This window comes from Haliaeetus leucocephalus, unplaced genomic scaffold (genome assembly GCF_000737465.1).
Source record: "Haliaeetus leucocephalus isolate CR32 unplaced genomic scaffold, Haliaeetus_leucocephalus-4.0 Scaffold819, whole genome shotgun sequence".
Classification (NCBI taxonomy): Eukaryota; Metazoa; Chordata; class Aves; order Accipitriformes; family Accipitridae; genus Haliaeetus; species Haliaeetus leucocephalus.
In genome coordinates this window covers 3,275,470-3,294,454 of record NW_010973255.1, presented here as the reverse complement: position 1 = coordinate 3,294,454, position 18,985 = coordinate 3,275,470, and the positions used below count along the sequence as shown (strand labels likewise).

The 18,985-nt window shown below is 38.9% G+C and overlaps 1 protein-coding gene across 1 annotated transcript in view; it reads right to left on the bottom strand.

Annotated features, from left to right (window-relative positions):
* The window catches only part of SYNE1 (spectrin repeat containing, nuclear envelope 1), a 250,787-nt gene that overhangs the window by 141,702 nt on the left and 90,100 nt on the right, over positions 1 to 18,985 (bottom strand). Inside the window, exons 52-63 of the mRNA XM_010581892.1 lie at positions 18,564 to 18,920; positions 14,478 to 14,614; positions 13,601 to 13,778; positions 11,379 to 11,561; positions 9,088 to 9,231; positions 8,599 to 8,754; positions 7,056 to 7,220; positions 5,751 to 5,923; positions 4,738 to 4,891; positions 4,451 to 4,594; positions 2,001 to 2,165; positions 343 to 660 (exon numbers count right to left, since the gene is read on the bottom strand). Of these exons, the coding sequence (XP_010580194.1) occupies positions 343 to 660; positions 2,001 to 2,165; positions 4,451 to 4,594; positions 4,738 to 4,891; positions 5,751 to 5,923; positions 7,056 to 7,220; positions 8,599 to 8,754; positions 9,088 to 9,231; positions 11,379 to 11,561; positions 13,601 to 13,778; positions 14,478 to 14,614; positions 18,564 to 18,920 (2,274 nt within the window). The remainder of the gene's footprint in view (positions 1 to 342; positions 661 to 2,000; positions 2,166 to 4,450; positions 4,595 to 4,737; positions 4,892 to 5,750; positions 5,924 to 7,055; positions 7,221 to 8,598; positions 8,755 to 9,087; positions 9,232 to 11,378; positions 11,562 to 13,600; positions 13,779 to 14,477; positions 14,615 to 18,563; positions 18,921 to 18,985) is intronic.

Genomic DNA, 18,985 nt, shown 5'->3' with positions numbered 1-18,985 from the left:
GACTAAAGGAGAATTATTACATCAACACAGCGGAGACTTCACAACACAGCTGGTCACATTTTACTGCTGTTACCACATTAACACTTTCCCACTCCAGGACCACAGGGCATATGAATTCCAAATCTCCCTATGAGATTTCAACATTGATACAGCCATAGCTCTACCAGTAAAATGGGTGAAACCTGGACCCAGAGGGCATGAAGCTGTCTTGGATCCATCGCTCTAGGCATCGCCTCAGAATAAATTGCAATGCTTCCTGTCATTTTCACAGTGCAACCAGGAACTGATGTGAAAACCTCACATGGTATTTCGTTTAAGGAATGCTTTAACTATACTCTTTACCTTCATTTGTTGAAGCTGCATCTCCTTTGTCGCTCTACCAGACTGCCTCCCGGTCCTGATAGCAACTTTCTCCTCCAGGTCTGTTAGCCAGTCGTTTACCTTCTGAAATTTTTTCTCCATTAACCTCAGCCGGCTCACAGTGGCATTTAATTGGCTTCTTGCTTCAGAAAGCCTGTGCTGATACGCTTGCCAGTCCTGCCGTAAGGATTCCAGGGCTCGGTCTTCTATCTGGGGAATGCCCCATGGAATCACCTCCTCTCTGGCATGGACAGCAGCATTCAGTAACGCTTGTCCTTCTGTACAGTGGACCTGCAGCTCCTGTAAAGGCAGAGGTATGGATACATACCCTACATTAACAGCTTTCATTCACACATGGCAAACAAAGCCCTGGTTCTACTTAAGACAAAAGCAGTTACCTCACATTATCTAGACATGCCCTTTAGTTATCTATGTTTGAACACATATTACACTATCTCTAAGAACACCTATGATGGCATGCTCACTTACAAAGCAAACCGAAGAGCACTACTATTGACAAGTGAATTGGAGAAAATTATTGCAAAGCATGCATTAAATTCTTTCTCCTCCTGCTAAGTTTATCATCAGTTCTGAAACATCAGCTGCCTGAGCTGGCAGGAGATGGATGTAATCCATTCAGCACAGCCTTAAATTCAAAACTTCCCAGCTGTGGCAAGCAGACTGTAAGACTGATTCTAAAATTGAATCTGTTTAAAAACAAGGAACAAGGTGAGGCTTCAATCTTTTAAAATAAACAAACCTATTTATTTTTACATATGTTTGAGATATCATTCTAAAATAATTCTCGATACCCTTTTCTGGACATGTGTGGCATTTTCATGCTTATTAGAACTTGATTACAAAGTATGAAGAGATTCAATATGATTAGAAAACATAACCAGGAAATTACCTTAACAAAATACAGTTGTGTGTCATCTTAGTTTATATTTGAGAAATATATTCAGATTTTCAAAATGGATTCAGATTTTGTAAAGTAAACTATAATAACAAGACATAGATGCAGAGTCCCTGATCATACAAAGACCTTCTCAGTATCCTGAATAAAGTAATAAATATTTCATAACTCAAGTGTAGACCTTTTGCTAATTCAACAACAGTTATGAAGGTACTTTAAGGTAGCTTAAGATCATAACTGGGAAATTACTGAAGTGCTATAGGTTCACCCTTCGCTGTTACTTAAGTGATTCAGTAATCATTTTCCCACCTCACCATGGGAGCTAGCCTACATGACTGGAACTGCCTGAAGGTAGATGCATCTACACTGAGAGCAATAAAAGATGAAAACCCAATGAAAAGAATACTTCTCATACTTTATGAAACACAGGAAAAAGACGAGGTACGTCAACATCTAAAACAAATTCAGTACTTGCAAGAAAACATTAGTATGCCTGGAGATTTCATTCAAGGCCTAACACTTCTTTCTGGAAATGAGTGACAATGTTTTCACTGACTTTACTGGAACCACTTTGATCAGCAAAGTACTTACATATAATGTGATTCCAAGCTGTTCTCGAGACAAGTAAAGAGAGGCAATTTTTGTCTTGCAGTTAATATTATTCTGTTATTTTACAAGTAGGATTTATTTTTTTTTTTTACTTAGGGTGTCACACATTATGTACCTGTAATTCTCGGAGTGTTGCCTCCTGTTTCTGGGCATCACCATCAAGATGTGATAAACAGTCAAGTTTTTCCTGTTCCTTCTCCAGCCATACTTCAAAGGCCTTCAGATTTCTTTGGTACTCTTGATGTAAGTTAAGCAGTCCTTCGGCTTTTGTTACTGCCTCCTGCTTGTTAAAATATTTACATATATGTGTATATAGCTTAGTGTATCACCAAACCAAGAAAACATAAAACCCAGACTTCCATCAAGGGGAAAAGTTTCTATCTGATGCTAAGCTTTTCTAGAATTCAAGAGTACTTGGATTCTGAGGATGATTTAATCAATTACAGGGGAAGAGGGGGCAAATGTGGGGATACAGATACTTATCCTAAAAGATTCTTCATGTAAGTTTGCGACTTCTAGGATTTGAAGTTTTGATCTGGAATCACGTTTAAATAACACCTTAGTGTCTAATAACAAAAGACCTTCTTAATTTTTATACCAATTTAAATTAACTTTACTGAAGTGATTAGTAAGAGTTTAAGCTTAAAAATTGCGCAATTTTCTTTGCATGATTTTTTTTTTCCAATAGAATAATAATCTTCTATTAAGAGTATCTAATATCTTTAGGTTTGAAGACTCTCCAAGCCCTTTGCAGGCAGTTCCTACAGAGCACAGTGAGAAACAGACTGCAAGTCTTCTGTGTATGTGGGTGAGCAAGTTACAATAATTTCACAACCCAGCAATAAAATATTGCCATATCTAGGGTGCAGCAGGAAAGGTGTCATATATTAGCACAAGACTAGTCTTTCTAAGCACAAGAAAAGTATACTACATGTAATTCACATCCTCTCAGAAATTATGGGAAGAGGGAATCAAGTTCAGATGGAGGCAGGACAGGCTGCATTCCAGGGCAGCGGGCTACATAAGAAGAAAAACACTTTCATAAACAGCAGCCATGAACCTACTGTCTGCTTCACCTATTTCTAACAGGTCTGGGTAGTGGGAGGAAGGAAGAAAAGAAGAGTGTTATCAATCTTTTACAAGGCCTGTTCCTGTCCAGTAGTGGGAAGAAGGAAAGAGAGACTAGTTCTCTTGCCCTTTGACAGCAGCTGCAGGGAATTACAGGTTTTTGTCTGCTCAGGCTTGGGTCACAAACCCTTGGGGAAGCTTGTCAGTTTTTCCCATGACCAAAGGATTATTAAAGGATTTGATCATTCCTTACTTTACAGCTATTAGCTTTGAACTTCAAATTTCTTTCTATGAGTTGAGTGTACTCTTGACACTTAACATCATCACCACAGTTGGGAGTGGGGAAGACCAAAGTCATATGGGGTATTAGGTTGGAAGAGAAAGAAGGGATGCTTCTTGTTACGTAAAGAAAGAGGTACAGAGCTTTTGCCTCTGTGAACTACCATCCATTTCTCACTCTTCCCATGCTGTTGCTCAAGCTGAGCCAATACAGGCAGTCTGTATAGCTTTGCACAAGAGAAAAAGGTAAAGATTAGAGGATCCCCATGCTAACAGGAATACTAGGTATTCAGTAGCACTTCCCAGGACTTGCTCATCTTTCTGGCAAACCTGAGTGAGTTTATTCAGAGAAGGTCCAAAGAAAGACAGTGCATTGCATTCTTTGCAGTTGCGGAAGAGAGTACCGCAAAACAGTGAATCACTTACGTGTTTGAAAAACTGAATTTTGGCCCTTTCCACAAGACAAAGACATCATTGAGACAACAAAATTCAATTTTAGTACACTGCTGTCATGAAGAAAATTTGCGTCTCTGAGCATACATAAAGCATTATTTAATTACCACAGAAGAATGTGGGTTAACAGGAGATAATCAGGTAGCTTTAAATGTATCACCAGGTCTCTTATGATTTCTTCTTTATCTTATATCTTACATTCAAATCCATCTTGATCTTTATCTGCCTATGCCCTAATCTTTTCCAGATCTACAATATTAACAGTTATCAGTAAATGTAGTGCTTACCATACTGGGTCTTTTGACATTAGAGTCAGTTTACTTGCTAATACGGTTTGTGTTCAATAGTAAGCTTCTGCAGTTGTCAACCATTTGTGAATTACCTGGTTGACTGTTTGCATATATTGCAAAACATACATTTATGCAAATCACAGATTCAGAGCTGCTTCCAATTTTTCAGTCACAATGGGTAAAGTCATATCTGTGCTGAAGTCAATATGATTTTTGACACGGAATTCCTCAGACTATTCACCTGATGATTTTTTCAGATTCAGATTTTTAGAACCTTTCTGAAAACATCTGAAGCACAGTAGTACAGGAAGACAGATTGACAAATCACCCTAATAACCTTCTGTTACATTAAGTTACTGCTGTCTCCAAACTTTTAATCCTCATTTAACTGTAAAATAAATGATCAATGAAAAGACTTTCTCTTTTTCCTTGTTGCCAACAAAACAAGAGGGAGCGCTATTAAGAGAAACTGTACCCTTGTTCTGTCTTTGAGGAACTTATACCGCTCCTGAAGGTCCTGGAGTTCAAGCTGAGTGACATAATGCTCAGCCATCCCACTTCCTTTCACTTCAATTGTCTCCAGCAGGCTGCTATGACTCAGCACCTCTTCACTGAGTAGCTGCAAAACAGAAAGAGAAGAACACATTTATGAATGAGCAGCATTAAAACAAGACCACAGATTAATCTTGCAGTTATTCAGCCTTTTTTGTTGCTTATAAGGTGATATGGGCTTGTTGCTCATTTGTTGTATAGCAAACACACCTTTGCTTTGCTGAGGGCAGCTGTTTTTTCCCTCAGTTCAGCATATTGCCTTTCAGAAGCATTCATACTTGCTTCTACTTTATCCATCCAGCTGGAAAACTGACGAACATCATCCTGGTAACTTGTCCATTTGGAGAGAGCTCCTTCCAGTTGACTGCAATTTAAAAATACATATTTGTTGTGATAGTGGAGGTTCTCACGCTATTTAAGCAGTGAGATATAGTCATATACAGTTATTCTAGACTCTGTTTATAATAAAGATACTTCACAAGCTAAGCAGTCTGAGATAGAGCTGTTAAAACCCTACAGGTTTTAACTAGGAACAGTTTGGCTGATAAAGAGAAATTAAGTTTTCCAAACTTGGAATATTAAGGACGTCCATAAGTTATGTAGCTAGCTGACATGTTCTAGCTTTAGTAAATAAAACACAACTGAAAGCATAAGATCCAGAATCAGAAATATTCTGTCCCGATACATATATTCAAATGTTGCTGCATTCTAATGTTTAATTACCTTTCTTGTTTGAAATTGAAATATTTGCAACTTGTGATGCTCCACCAAAGAAGGCTGCATTTTTTCCCCTGTATTTCTTTATTCTATCACTTTGAGCATCACTGTTGGACACTGTAATTACAGTACCTTCTGTGAAATGCTAGCAAGTGGAAAACCAGACAGGATCTTGACAGAGCAACCATTAATGTCCATAACAAGATCTTCTAATTTCTGAGAACAATGCAAGGCATCAAGTGCAACTCGAAGTAAAATTTACAAGATTATGAATATGGAATCCACTTTTAAGAGTATATTGACAATAAGTGTTAACAAAGCTTAGGTCCCTCACAGTTTCCCCCCCTTTTTCTCCTTCAAATGAATATGTCACTTAAGGCCTCTAGACCTGCAATGTTAGGCACATGCAGTCATTTTATATGAATTTGATGCTTGTAATTAACTTTTCAAAAATTTTGACAATGCATTGTTGCTAAGCATCATTCTGCACCTCATACCCTTTTTACCTCTTGCACTGGATACAAGCAGACAGAAGAGAAGCCCAGCTGTCCTTCAGGGTTTGCAACTGCCGTTCAATTGCTGGTACTCCCTCCAGAGAAGTATTTTGCAGAACAGATTCTCCTCTTGTCAGAATCATTTTCATTTGGATTTCTTTTTCTTGTTTCACTGCTAGTAGTCCCTAAAAAGTGAGCGGATATTATTTTACTTTTATCATTATCTGGGCAAGAATATACCAACTGGCTTTACTGGAAGATGAGCTGATCAAATTTAGCAGCTTGTACAAACAGTCAATTGGAAGAGGGACAGTGGGGTTCACAGCTGGGCTTCACAAGGAAAAAGTGACTTTCAAAGGGTAGGTTTAGGCCATTAAAAAAACATCTTAGTTAACAGGGCAGTTTTCATGGAATCTGTGCAGGTACTTACTTATCAGAGAAGGTACTGTTGGGTGGAAAAGCTGACATTCCAAAAGGAATGTCATTTAGATGGAAAACAGGAGGATTCATTCATAGGGAAAACAAGATGTGATGACAAAGCTCTTCTAAAGGGCTGAAATACAGTTCTACAGCTCTAGGATCTATTTGCAACACAAAGGTACCAACATATAAACTCAGCAGACTATCAGCAACGACAGCTTAGAGACCAGCTCCTGGAGTTGCACAGTTGCAAACTAACAGCTTCTTAACACTATGCAAAGTCATGAAAAGCCTGAAAGCATGAACCTGAAAGATTCAACAAACAAAAGGCAAAACATAATTTTAAATCTCTTGCTTTTTGACGTATCCTTTTTTGGATTTGTCCATATTTTGGCCACGGCTCAAAATCAGAGACATCAATAATACAAAAAGTATTGTTTTCTGAGTACTGCTCCTCAACATCTTTTGTGCAGTGGTACCAATAGATGCTATTTTCTTAACTATAGTCACCATTTTTAAACAAGTATAGGGGAAGCTGTTCCGAATCATTCATATCACCTGTATGATCCAGGAAATAATACATTAAACTAACAGGCGTGAATATCCTACTTCTTCCATTTAACCTTCAGCAGCCACACAACACCTTTTGAGTTTTCTAAGCATTTGTATATATGCAGTTTTCCATGTCATAAAGGTCCTTATATCCTTCTTAGAGAAAACTTCTCATAATGAGCTCTTTCCTCTATAAAAAGAGTTATTTTTGAGTAAATTGAAAATCAGTGTCTGAATAACAACAGTCGTTACACTAATATGCAATGACTAATGTAAAGTATCCTATACTTACATTCTTCCTGCAGATCTAAAAAGAGCAGGTTTTGGAGTCTGTTATTTCCATACCTCTAGCTTTAACATCCGGCTGTCCAGAACACTCTTGTCTGCAGTGGGATGACAGTAGGAATCCAGCATGTGAACTGCATCAGTCACCCAATCCTGGAGGTCTTTGACACTGTGCGAGAACTGCTGGTGCTCTGCTACGACCCTATCCATTCTCGAAACTTTCTCCTGCAATTCATACAGCAATTAGCACCAGCAGCTGTTCAAAGGATTGCTTATTCCCCTTACCTACTTGTGGACTTTAGATTGAGTTTCATAAACCATACTCAGAAATTCTCTTCATACATTTACAATTACAAGTACGCTTACTTCAGCATGGAACGAATTTTGCATACACACACATGAATGAGTTGTCCAAACATAATATACAAATGAAAATTTCAGAAATGCCTTTTTTTGTTTTCTAAATGTAAAGCTTCATCTAATTGTCTCCCCTCATCCAAAGTAGATGACAGTTTTCTGGTTTCACTTTTTCTTAAACATCTGGTAAATCACACCGGAACTCCATTTCAGTGTTGCAACTGAAGATAACTTGTAAAATCTGTCAATGCACAAGCCTGTGAAGCTATGCCACTGCAGCAACGTTACTTTGCTGATACCTGGAAAAGACAGACCTGACTCCCATTGGCATAAACATTCTTCTGAAAAATCACTGGCAGTCACACGACTCAAAAATAAATGCTTAAGGTACAATGCTAAAAGGCCTGAGGTGAACAGGAATCCAGAGCAGAGTGTATTTCACACAGTGACAGAGAACTAAAGTCAAGCCAGTGAAACAGGCTTAGGAAGTTACTGAGAGGGATCTTTCTCAAGCGTCCATGGCTATCCAAAGAATTTCAGGATTTCTTTCATAGGCTGGATCATATGTATCCTCTGCCTCAAATTCCTTTTTCTCATCCTGACATCTCCTACAAGTTCTGTCCACATAAGCTAATGTTAGTAACTCATGCATCTTTCCCTTTCTCATTTTCCAGTCATGAAAATTTATCATGGCCATGCATACAATCATTTTCAGTAAGTCATACTGCTCTAGATATGCTTTATAATTTTTATTTCCACAGAAAAAGTAGAAATTAACAAACCAGCAATTGCTCAAACGTAAATAGTTTCTGAATTGAATTGTTACCCTATAACACACTTCCTATATCCTAAATTATTCTCATTACTGTAGTAACTATAAGTGTAATTCAATATCAAGCCTCTTCCAAGACAGGAACTTTGTCAAAAATAACAGTCCTAATACGAAGACCTTCAATGCTTGAAAAAATCAAAATCAAACCTGATTATTGTATAATCAGGTGGGGTTTACTTTTTAATCAAAACACATTAAAAAAAATAAAATCACAATTTCATTTTACTGACTGTCCACAGAATTATCCAGGTCCTTACTTCCCACTCTTTAAAGCCAGTGTGAAAGACAAGATAGCTCAGACATACCACAGAGCAGACAAGCAAGACAACTGCAGTGTTTCACATTTCAGTCTTTCTTTTTTTCCCCACATACATCAAATGAACTGCTTAAAAGCGCATACACTGGGTGCATTACCTTTGTCAGATTGCTTAGCGTAAGATATTGAGAAGACAACTGAGACACTCTGCGCATAAAGCTTTTGCTGACAGCTTGCTCCTCCCACAGCTGCTGAGCTTTCTCTTTTAACCTGTTGAGCTGATGCTCGTGGCAGCTTACTTCCTCAAGGACAGACTGTAAAGCACAAGCACATTAATAATAAGAGTGGGTGCAAGAAAGCAGGAAATAGAGAAGCGTGAAGGCCCCATGAAAAGTAGAAGTGACATGTGGCGAGCTTGCTGAGAAAGGCACACCATACAGCTACAGCAATGAAGCAGCATGTCATAAGAAATGTGGAGATGCAAAACCTGATGGAACAGAATCATCAACAGCAATCCTTGAAACCAGTTCTCATCTTATTCAGAGGTCAGGATGCTAGAATGATCAAGCTTTTGTAAGGAATCAGTGAGGCCAGGAGGATAGGAGAGGAAAGTCTAGCTGTGTTAAAAAGGCTTGTTAAGAAGTCACCTGCAACTTCTGCTGTTCTCTCCTCTTGGAAGGAAGATCATGGAGCCGACTGTTACTTCCTTGTACCATCTTCTCAGTTGTGGTCAGCCACTCCTGCAGAGGCTCAGCAGTTGCTTCAAAGTCCTTCATCTGGATCTTTAAGTTCTGGGAAGACATACACAATTCTATGAACAGTCCCACTGCACTGAGCATAACTATAATGCAGAACACACAGATCAAGCACACAAAAAAGATGTACAATTGCAGTCAAATTTTACACAGCTCTTCAAATAAATTACACCAGCTCTGCTCCTTCCCATCCCGCAAACAGACACTGAAAGAAAAGTCTGAGAGAGCACCTCTTTAAGAGGCAAAATAAAGGCAACAATGTAGGATATGTCTACACAGTTGAGCGGAGGCTGAAGCAAATTTCCTCTGAGCTGGAAGCTTTAGAGATCTTACAAGCTTTGACTCAATGTAAGTGCCACACATCTAAGGCAGTCTGAAGAAAGGCTAATTTGGAATAAGAGTTACCTAACATCCGACTGCAGTCATTCACGCTGACCCCTTGTCCTGGTTTCGGGTGGGATAGAGTTAATTTTCTTCCTAGTAGCTGGTACAGTGCTGTGTTTTGGATTTAATTTGAGAATAGTGTTGGTAACATACTGATGTTTTAGTTGTTGCTAAGTAGTGCTTATCCTAAGTCAAGGCTTTTTCAGTCTCCCATGCTCTGCCAGTGAGGAGGGGTACAAGAAGCTGGGAGGGAGCATGGCCAGGACAGCTGACCCGAACTAGCCAAAGGGATATTCCATACCATGGGACATCATGCTCAGTATATAAACTCAGAGGAGTTGGCCAGGAGGTGCTGATCATTGCTTAGGCACTGGCTGGGCATCCGTCAGTGGGTGGTGAGCAATTGCATTATGCCTCACTTGTTTTTCTTGGGTTTTATTCCTCTCTTTTTTTTGTTATCTTCCTTTTCATTACTATTATTGTTATTATTATTGTTATTATAATATTTTCTTTTATTTCAATTGTTAAACAGTTCTTATCTCAACCCACGAGTTTTACGTTTTTTTGATTCTCCTCCCCATCCTACTTGGGGAGGGAGCGGGGAGGAGCGAGCGGCTGCATGGTATAGTTGCCGACACTCCTCCTTAAATGGTCTGCCACTATTCCTAGGTGATGTATGACTAAGTTCAACCCAATCCTGGGGATCATTTCTGATTATATTCTTTTTTAACGTAAAATTTTGGTTATAAAAACATGTGCATATAGGCATATGTAGGCATTCCTTCAGTGCCTGCATATTTTTCTTGTAGGCTTATTCTGCATGATTAAAAAAAAGAGCATCTGAAATAATTCACATGGAAGAGAAACCTGAACAGCATAGTTCCTGTGCCCTAGTTATTTTTATTCAACCCCCCCGCAACTGATTTAGTTTTCTTTTTAGCTATAGCCTTACCACTTAAATTAAACATCAGAATGAAAAACGAAGCCTATGAGACTGAAAAATGCTTGGCTCAAAAAGATTAATCTCTAAGATCATCCTCTTTCCATGGCAACCCTGACACGAAGAAAGGGAAGTCCTTGCTACCTGAGAATTTTCTTTGAAAGGCTTTCCTACGCAATGTATTAAATGTATTTAAACTTCTCAGCTGGCTAGGCAGCATTGGTTTGAAACAGGAATGCCTAAGGAACTTTAATTCTCCTATGCTATGCAGGGAATTCCAGCTAAGACCTTTTGACCTTAAAACCTATGACCTTAAAAGAGATCATGTTTTTAAGATATTCCCCTTTGGTGCTGGTTGAATTGTGAGTTCTGAACAGAGAAAGACACTGGGGTTTACTTCGAAAGTTGCTCAAATAAATCATTACATTCTGCCAGTTTGCAATGAGAGAGACAACATTTACCCACTGTACTGGGACTATTCAATCAGCAACAGTGTCAGAAATCTATGCTAAAAGAGTCCTTAAAAAAGAAAATGTGTTTTAATAATCCAGTACATTTGATGAGACTCATGTTAATGAATTTGACCAACTGCTGTCTTTGCTACCTTCAGCTACTCTGAACAACACCCTTCTGCATGAAACTCCCCACTTAAATCAAAGTGGAATCAGGTAGTAAGGATATAAGTAAACAAAAGTAAAATGTAAGTGGAAGACTGAGACTTCTTCAAAACAGCTATTTATTAGTTCTGTCACATCATAAACACTTACAGCTATATACAAAATCTAAACTGTGCTGTTTGAAATAAAATGCAAAGAGGAAATTTAGATCCAATCTTTCCCCACTGTGACTGGTTCAATACCTCCAATGCAGATTCCTTCTGGTGGAGGGTGGTGATAAAATTTTTCCAATCTTCTTTAGCCGTAGCAGATTTGTCCTGGATAACTTTCGCCTTTTCCTTTGGTAAAATAGAGCACAGCAGTTCTCCTTTGGATGCAACCAGGTTTAGTTTTTGTTGCCCATTCTCACTTTCTGACAAGAATTCCTAAAAATAGTAATAAAAGAAGCTAGTTGGTGAACTTTGTGTCCCAGCAAAGGTCAATGGCAAGCTCCCAGAAAATTTAACAGGGATAAGAGCTTATTGCTTCTGCTCAGTAACATGCTAATGCATTTTCCATTTTGATATCGTTCATATTTATGGGATTTAGGGACAACAGAAGTGCCACACATCTAAATAATATATATATTAAGACTCTAGGATTACCTGTATGTTCTGCACTTCCTGAAACAATTACTGGTCATTTAGTTGGGTATTACACTTCTTTAAATCTCCATGGTACAGAAAGCGGTAACAGTTTTATTTCAGGGAACCACTCTGAGCTGGGGCCCACTCTGAGGCACACAACGGACTGCAGCCTTGCCCGTGGGTGACAGCCACGCCGGAATTCCAATGGGCACAGAGGGGTGTGGGCTGACACTTAGACCCTGAGCAACGTCTAAGCCGTGTGATTTCTCCCTCTGCATCCTTAATTTACCTTCCCTGTCTGAAAGTATTTTTCTTCACAGAAATCTTGCACAATGATGGTGTGCAAGAAGCATATGGAAAAACACATGTGCAGGAATTATACAGAAATGTAAGGAAACAGCCAGATTTTTAAATTCAGTGTATTGGGATAACGTTCTTATAACTTGTAATTATTAAAAGATCTTGTGACTATTTAGAACTCAAAGGAATTTAGCAGTCTTAAATACCAATATTTTAAACTGTTACTATCATGATTATGTGATACACAAATAGTTTTATATCCATAACCATAAGGTTACATGCATGTTCAGAAGTAACAGGCTTGATGATACAAAAATTACTAAGTCAGGTTCTGATTCTGTGTTACACTAGAGGTCTCAGGAGAGAATGCAAAGGGTCTGTTAGCTTTGAGATACGTGGTTCAAGTTCCAGCTGTATCAAAATCAGAGATATAATTGCCTTGTGACTTAATGATGTCAAATGTGCTAACAGACAGAACGTTAACTTTTAACAAAAATAAACTTTTAAGTTTATACAGGTTACCAAGGCATCTCTAGAAGTCCTAAGCAGTTACTCCGTGTCAAAAAAAAAAATTTATTTCATCTAAGGCAGTTTTCAGGGACAAGGAGAACAAAGTAAGGTCTTATGCTATGGAGGGGCTGTGGTGATAAAGACAAAAATTCTTACCACTGTTGAAAAAACCAAACAAACCCTTGCTAAAACTCTTATATTTAATGTCAAAAACTACTAGGATTTTTCTCCTGATAGTTCCTCTAGACATATTCTCATTTTGGGGTAGTCAAAGATTTGATATATTAATACAGTATTGTTTACACTTTTAAGTAAAACATTTAAGCAAGGGAAAGTGAAATTGCCAAAATAAGGAGGAGGTGATTTGGGTTTTGGTATTTTTCTGAGAAACTGATATGAATTTCTTCTGTTATACTATCTAACTGAAGTTTTAATGGTCTCATTATGTAATTCTCATTTTGCTATTTTCAGCTAAAATTAAAGATATAATCTATTCATAAAAGTATTTCTTTCACTTGCTTTAATAAAATACACGTTTAATCGGCATTAATTTCCACAGAGTTGTTGGGGCTTGTTTTAGCTTGATGTGAAAAATACACTTTTTAAATGCCTGCTCACACTGCATACATTTTAAGTCTGTTCTTGCACTATAAGGGCTCTATTTTCATATATGAGGAAGAATATTTACATAACTTTGAAATAATTCCAGGTACTAAGTCCTGATTCTGATATCGTTCTGATTTTACGGTACTCTCCTACTTTAAAAACATGTATTTTTTCTATTGTAAAAAAGAAATAAACAAGGAAATCTACTGTGGAAGAGACAATCTGTAGCCCAAAAATTAACTACGCAAACTAGATTAAAAAAAAAAAAAAAAAAAGTGTTTATTTCCTTGCAATTAGTCACCTTTAGCGTTGACAATAACAACATTAACAAAAATTAGTAATTAACCAAACAATTCAATCTGAGCTTTATATGAAACTGACTGGGTCTCCCTTAGACTAATATTTTACTGCTCTAGAGTTACCTGTATTTTCTGCAGACTTGCTGAAGCTTCACTGATATTTTGAGGCACATCAAAGCATTTGGCTGTGGTGACTCTTGCATTGACCAGCCACTGCTGGAAGTCCCTGAAAGCCGTCCGAAATCTTTGCTGCAAGATCTGCTCTTTGCTCTGACAACCTTTTGAAGCTTGCAGGCAGAGGCTGGGTTTATCACATCAGGGAAGCAGAAAAGAGCAAGGGAGGGAGGAAAGGCAGGACTCTGTTAGGTCACAATACTATTACTTAGTTTTCTGAAATACAATGGTAAGGTTAGGTTAACCTGGATTCCTCCTACCAAATTTAAGCACTTCACTGAGGCACCAGGAAATCCATTAGAAGCTTTCAGTTCCTTAAAAGTGAAGCATGTAAATTGGGACATAACTGTCACAGATACGAGAGGTATAAGTATTTCCAGAGAGTGACTCGGCACACCTAGGCACAGTTTCTGCAAGCCCCCCTCTCTCTGTGGGCACGGAACTACAGCGATTACAATTCTAACTTCTGTGCCTCAGTTAATTTCGTAATGTTAGAAGGGATCAATCTGGGTCATCACACCCTTCTTCTGCAGCTAGAGAAGCCAAAAGCTATAACCCCCTGCAAGAAACAACAGACTCTTGTGTCTGAAATGCAGGTGTCAAGCTCCCTTTCAGATGCGTTTAGTGGCGGAGCGTGGGTTTTATAAAAAAAACCCAAATTGCTACTGTTTTACAATCTCTACTGACACCAAAATCAAAATAATGATTCTAATTATTGTATAGCTTTGTTTCTACTTCTAAAATTCTAATTAATCATTCCCTAAAAGACAGCTCACACCCACACACACACATTGGATTGATAACTATAAACAAGATGAACGTGTACCTGTTATACTCCTTAATCAACCCCGAAACTTTTGAAGAATGAGTACTCAAATCTCTGGAAAATCTACAAAGATCATTTAACTGAGTTTTGATCTCATCTGTCATATGTTCAGACTTTACCAGAGCATCCAATGTTTCCTGTTAAAACAAAACAAATGAACAATATTGGTGAGTAAATTAAAAAATAAATAAATAAATATTTTTGAATCAAAATTTATCAGAATTTAAATTCAACTTAATTTATGATCTATGCACATTCACTTTCAAGAGTATTTTAGCAGTCAAACCCACAGAAGCTTATTTGAAATTATGAGCTTCTAGAGACCAAATTTCTGGAAGCCTCAACTTTCTTAGCTCAAAATGTTCTCAAAGAACAGTTTAAGATATAAATTGCATTTTAATAAATGAGCTATGGTATTGTCAGTTAGCTGTATACACATAAAAGTACACACAATTAGGGAATAGCAAATAATATATGTTTGTCTAAATGTAATTAGCCCATTGGCTTGAGCTTAGCATGTTCAGTAAAAACTGTTTTGAGCTGTATCCAAAAAATTAATTTACGCATAAGGCTTTTAACAGCTTCAACTCTTTCACAGAGGGCTTCATGATGTAAAAGTACAGCTGCTCACAATTCTGTGAGAGTAAATGGGTTACTGCCTGTCATTGCTGCACTGGAAAGACTCTTGCTTTGGAGACAGCTAAGCCAACAAAAAAAAAAATGCTTTTTTTGGCTCATCTTACATCACTGGGAGAGGTGTGATAACCACTCCAACAAAAACAGTCCTTGTTGATGTCCACAGCACCTCCACTGCAGAATCCTGCCAGCTACTCCAGCATAATGAGCAGTGCAGACTTGGCTCCTCATCTCATTAGAAACTAAATTGTTCAGGCATTCCTCTTAAACTACCAGGGAGAAAAGACAATCTTCTAGCTAGTTACATTTACGAGGTATGTACATTTTACAGAGGTTCTGCAGCGCAGGCAGGCCAGAGTGTTTGGCATGTATAGATTAGTTTGGTTAAATCTAAGTGCCAATCTGGAAGAAATGTATGATATAAACCTAAGAAACAGGTCATATGAAAGTGAAGACAGATTTGAACAGGAGTATGGAAGTGGGACAAGGAAGTCCTCGAATCATGTTTCTGAAGATATAAAAAAAATTATGATTGAAAATATACATAGTAAACAGTTTCTAATAATCTATCAGCACAAAATTGAATGTTCAGGAAAGGCACAAATGTTGTACATGAAAATATATGCAGAAGGTTTTCAAAATCTCACAATCTACGTTACGGAGATAAAAATGCTCACTGAGTAGACGTTTCACTGTAAAGTATTAACTAATTCTGCAATAAACAGATGTCCCTTTATGTAAGTCAAAAATAAAAAGAAACATTAGCAAGGGTCTAGCAAGCCAATTAAATCAACAGACTTGGTAAGAACAGCAAATGGCCAAAAGCCAGGGATTCAGCTCCTGTGTCTGCTGCCCACAAAGAACTTTGTGCTTGCTTCATATCCCTTTTCCTGAAAAAGTCTGCAGAACTGTGAAATTAATTTTTGAAGACCTATATCATGCATTTCTGAGCAAGTAAAAAAAAAAAAGAGAGAGAGAGAGAGATTGCTGCTTTGTAGTACCTGAACTGCTAGGAAGAAAAAACACAACAATGCATTTTGAGAAGAATAAAACTACAAACATGCATCAGCTGTGAATAACAGTGGTTTAGGTCATAATCACAGCTTGATTATATTAACATTACTGAAATCTGTCAGCATTTATAGATCACAGAGAAGCCCTGTGAAATTAAGTCTAGAGACATTTCAGATGTGTTATGTGTACAAGCTTTCATGTGTTCTTGAGAGTATGAAAAAATATTTTGCTACAGCAGATTTTCAGGACTCCTCTCATTTACATTATTCATGCTTGTATGGACTTTTTCTCCTTTAGGTTACTCATACACCAGAAATCTGTCCAACTGTAATTAAAAGATACTTGAAAGAGTCACATTGCTAGTTTGTTTCGATGCCACATAAAGTAGCTTTTGAATTAAGTAATGATATAATAACAACGTTGCTGAGAAAAAAATGTAAGCTAACTACTTTATCTTACTTTATGTTAAACTACACACAGGCATTTTTTTGAAAGCATTAGGAATAACACCACAATGGCCATTACTTAAACACAGGATGTCACAAATTGTGTAGGGCAGGAATCACCATAATGAAATACTACCAGCTTTTTTGGGGGGTAAAGAAAACATGTCCTAAAGTAGCACAGGGTTAGAATTGCCTGTTTTCGATGACATTTTTTCAGCTGCAAATAACCTACCTCAATAACTACTAAAAGATCATTCTGATGACATAGAGTCTTAGGCATAACCTATTAACGAACAGGAACATTAACTTGCAAAACAGGGTGCATTTAACTATGGCATTTGTCCATACAGAAACACTGATAGAACTGTGGCAGCCACTTGGATTTAATTTTGAATCTGACAGTTACCAAAATAATTTGCTGAATTCCAAGTGCAGGATCTGTTGCTCTTATGTTGCACATAGCTAAAGGAAGAGAGCTTGAGTATAACAGAATAACAGAATGAGCTTGCTAATTCTGAGAATTAGGAAATACATTTTTAATTTGTGGCCTTGGCTTACATGGCTACAGAATCACTGTGAGACAATGGAAATGGAAAGCTGCAGTGCTATTTTTTGTTTACAATAAGACCTATCCCTGGGGTCCAAAAATGGAAGGATTACTGTCACATTTCCTCTAACTATAAATAAAATTACATAGTAGGGTTATGCATAGTAAGTCTTGAGATTCCTCTGCATTTTCCTCATTAGCCAATGTTTACAACTGCCTAATCTGAATAAAGTTTGTTGCATAGAGCTACAGTACATATACAGTATATACACTATTATTAAAAGCAATATCCTTTGAATTTAGTACTTCTCCATTTGTAAATTAAAGATGTCTGGTAATTGTTGCTGTATGTTGATGATAATTCCACGACTTCTTTTCCTTTTTAAAAACATAGAAACATGGAAAACTTTGCGTATTTGTACCATTATTTGCTCCAATGTATTGTCAGCTTTGCTACTCCTACAGATACGTACTGGCACTCAAGCAAGCAGGTTCCATCAGTCTGTGTCAGGGAATTTTGTGAAAGGGGAAGCCACAGAAATAACTTGGCACAGACACTGGAGGATGAGATTTATAACCTCAGTTCAAAGAGAAGTTGTTCTGGGTTTTTTTTGAATATTTCTTCAGTCAAGGGGTCAGAAAGCAAACATCACGCGCCTCTCTTCCTTTACTGAAAGTGATTTACTGCAACACTACCCTGAAAGGGACATACTCCGTATCTTTTCTTGACATCTGTGACTCTCAGTAGCTGAGATACAAACATGTATCTTGACTGATGTGAATGCATATATGTATATTTATATGTAACGTGTGTGTGTGATACATGAATGTGGATTTTTTTTGCCAGAAGACAATCAGGAACAGAAACAACCTCTCTATTTCTCTAAATTCCATTGCATTCCATAGCAAAGCAATTAGCAAGTATAGTGGTTCCGGTGTAAGTTCTCTGAATATTGGACAAGATCTCAACATGCGTAATGTGAAGGACATTTCCAGAAACGGAATGTCTAAGCTCAATACACTCCTGACACATTATACGTAAGAAATGGCTCCAGCTGCTCCTTGGCTTTTAGGAAATGCTTCGCGTTTCCCTGACCAAGCGCTACTCCAGCCTGAAACGCTGAGCAACTTGGAAGAGAAGTTCCGAGCTGGTGCGCTAGCTCCTTCGCTTCCTCGGAGGCAAGCCCGGTTTTTAACATCCCGGACCCAGGCAGCATTCGCTAAGCCTTGTGCAGCAGAGGGGGGAAACGTGTTCCGTAAAGGCCGCTCGCGGCGGTTACAGTTACAAAAACAAGCCTGGAAAGTTGGGTTTCCACAGAAATATTTCGCACGAACGCGTCGTATCGTTTTCTACTTGACGGTCCCTCCCGGCGGCAGCCTTCTGCCCCCGGTAACCGCACGTTCGCAACCGAGAAGCCGCTAGGAAAGGAGCCGTGACCTTACTTTCTCCCTGCGCCAGCTCTCCACCACCTCGCCGTCGGTGTGCCGGCCGTCGAGGGGGGCCAGGCTCCGCGCCCAGCCGGCCAGCAGCCCGCCGAACCGCCGCGCCGCCTCCTCCAGCTGCTCCGCCCGCCCCGCGAACTCCCGCTCCGACAGGGCCATCCGGCTCAGCGCGTCCCGCAGGCTGCTTTGGCTCCGGAAGGCGTTCTCTTCCCACTCCTTCCAGTCCGACCGCAGGGCCTGCAGCTCGGCCGCCAGCAGCTGGCACCCGCCGGCCGTCGTGCTGCGCTTGGCGGCGGGAGCCAGCGTCTCCACTCGGCCCAGGCGGCCCGCGCCGGTCTGGCGGGACTCTACCAGCTCCTGCAAGGCGACATGGCCGGGGTCACCCGCCGCGCTGCCGCCGCCGGCGGTGGGAGGGGGCGGGG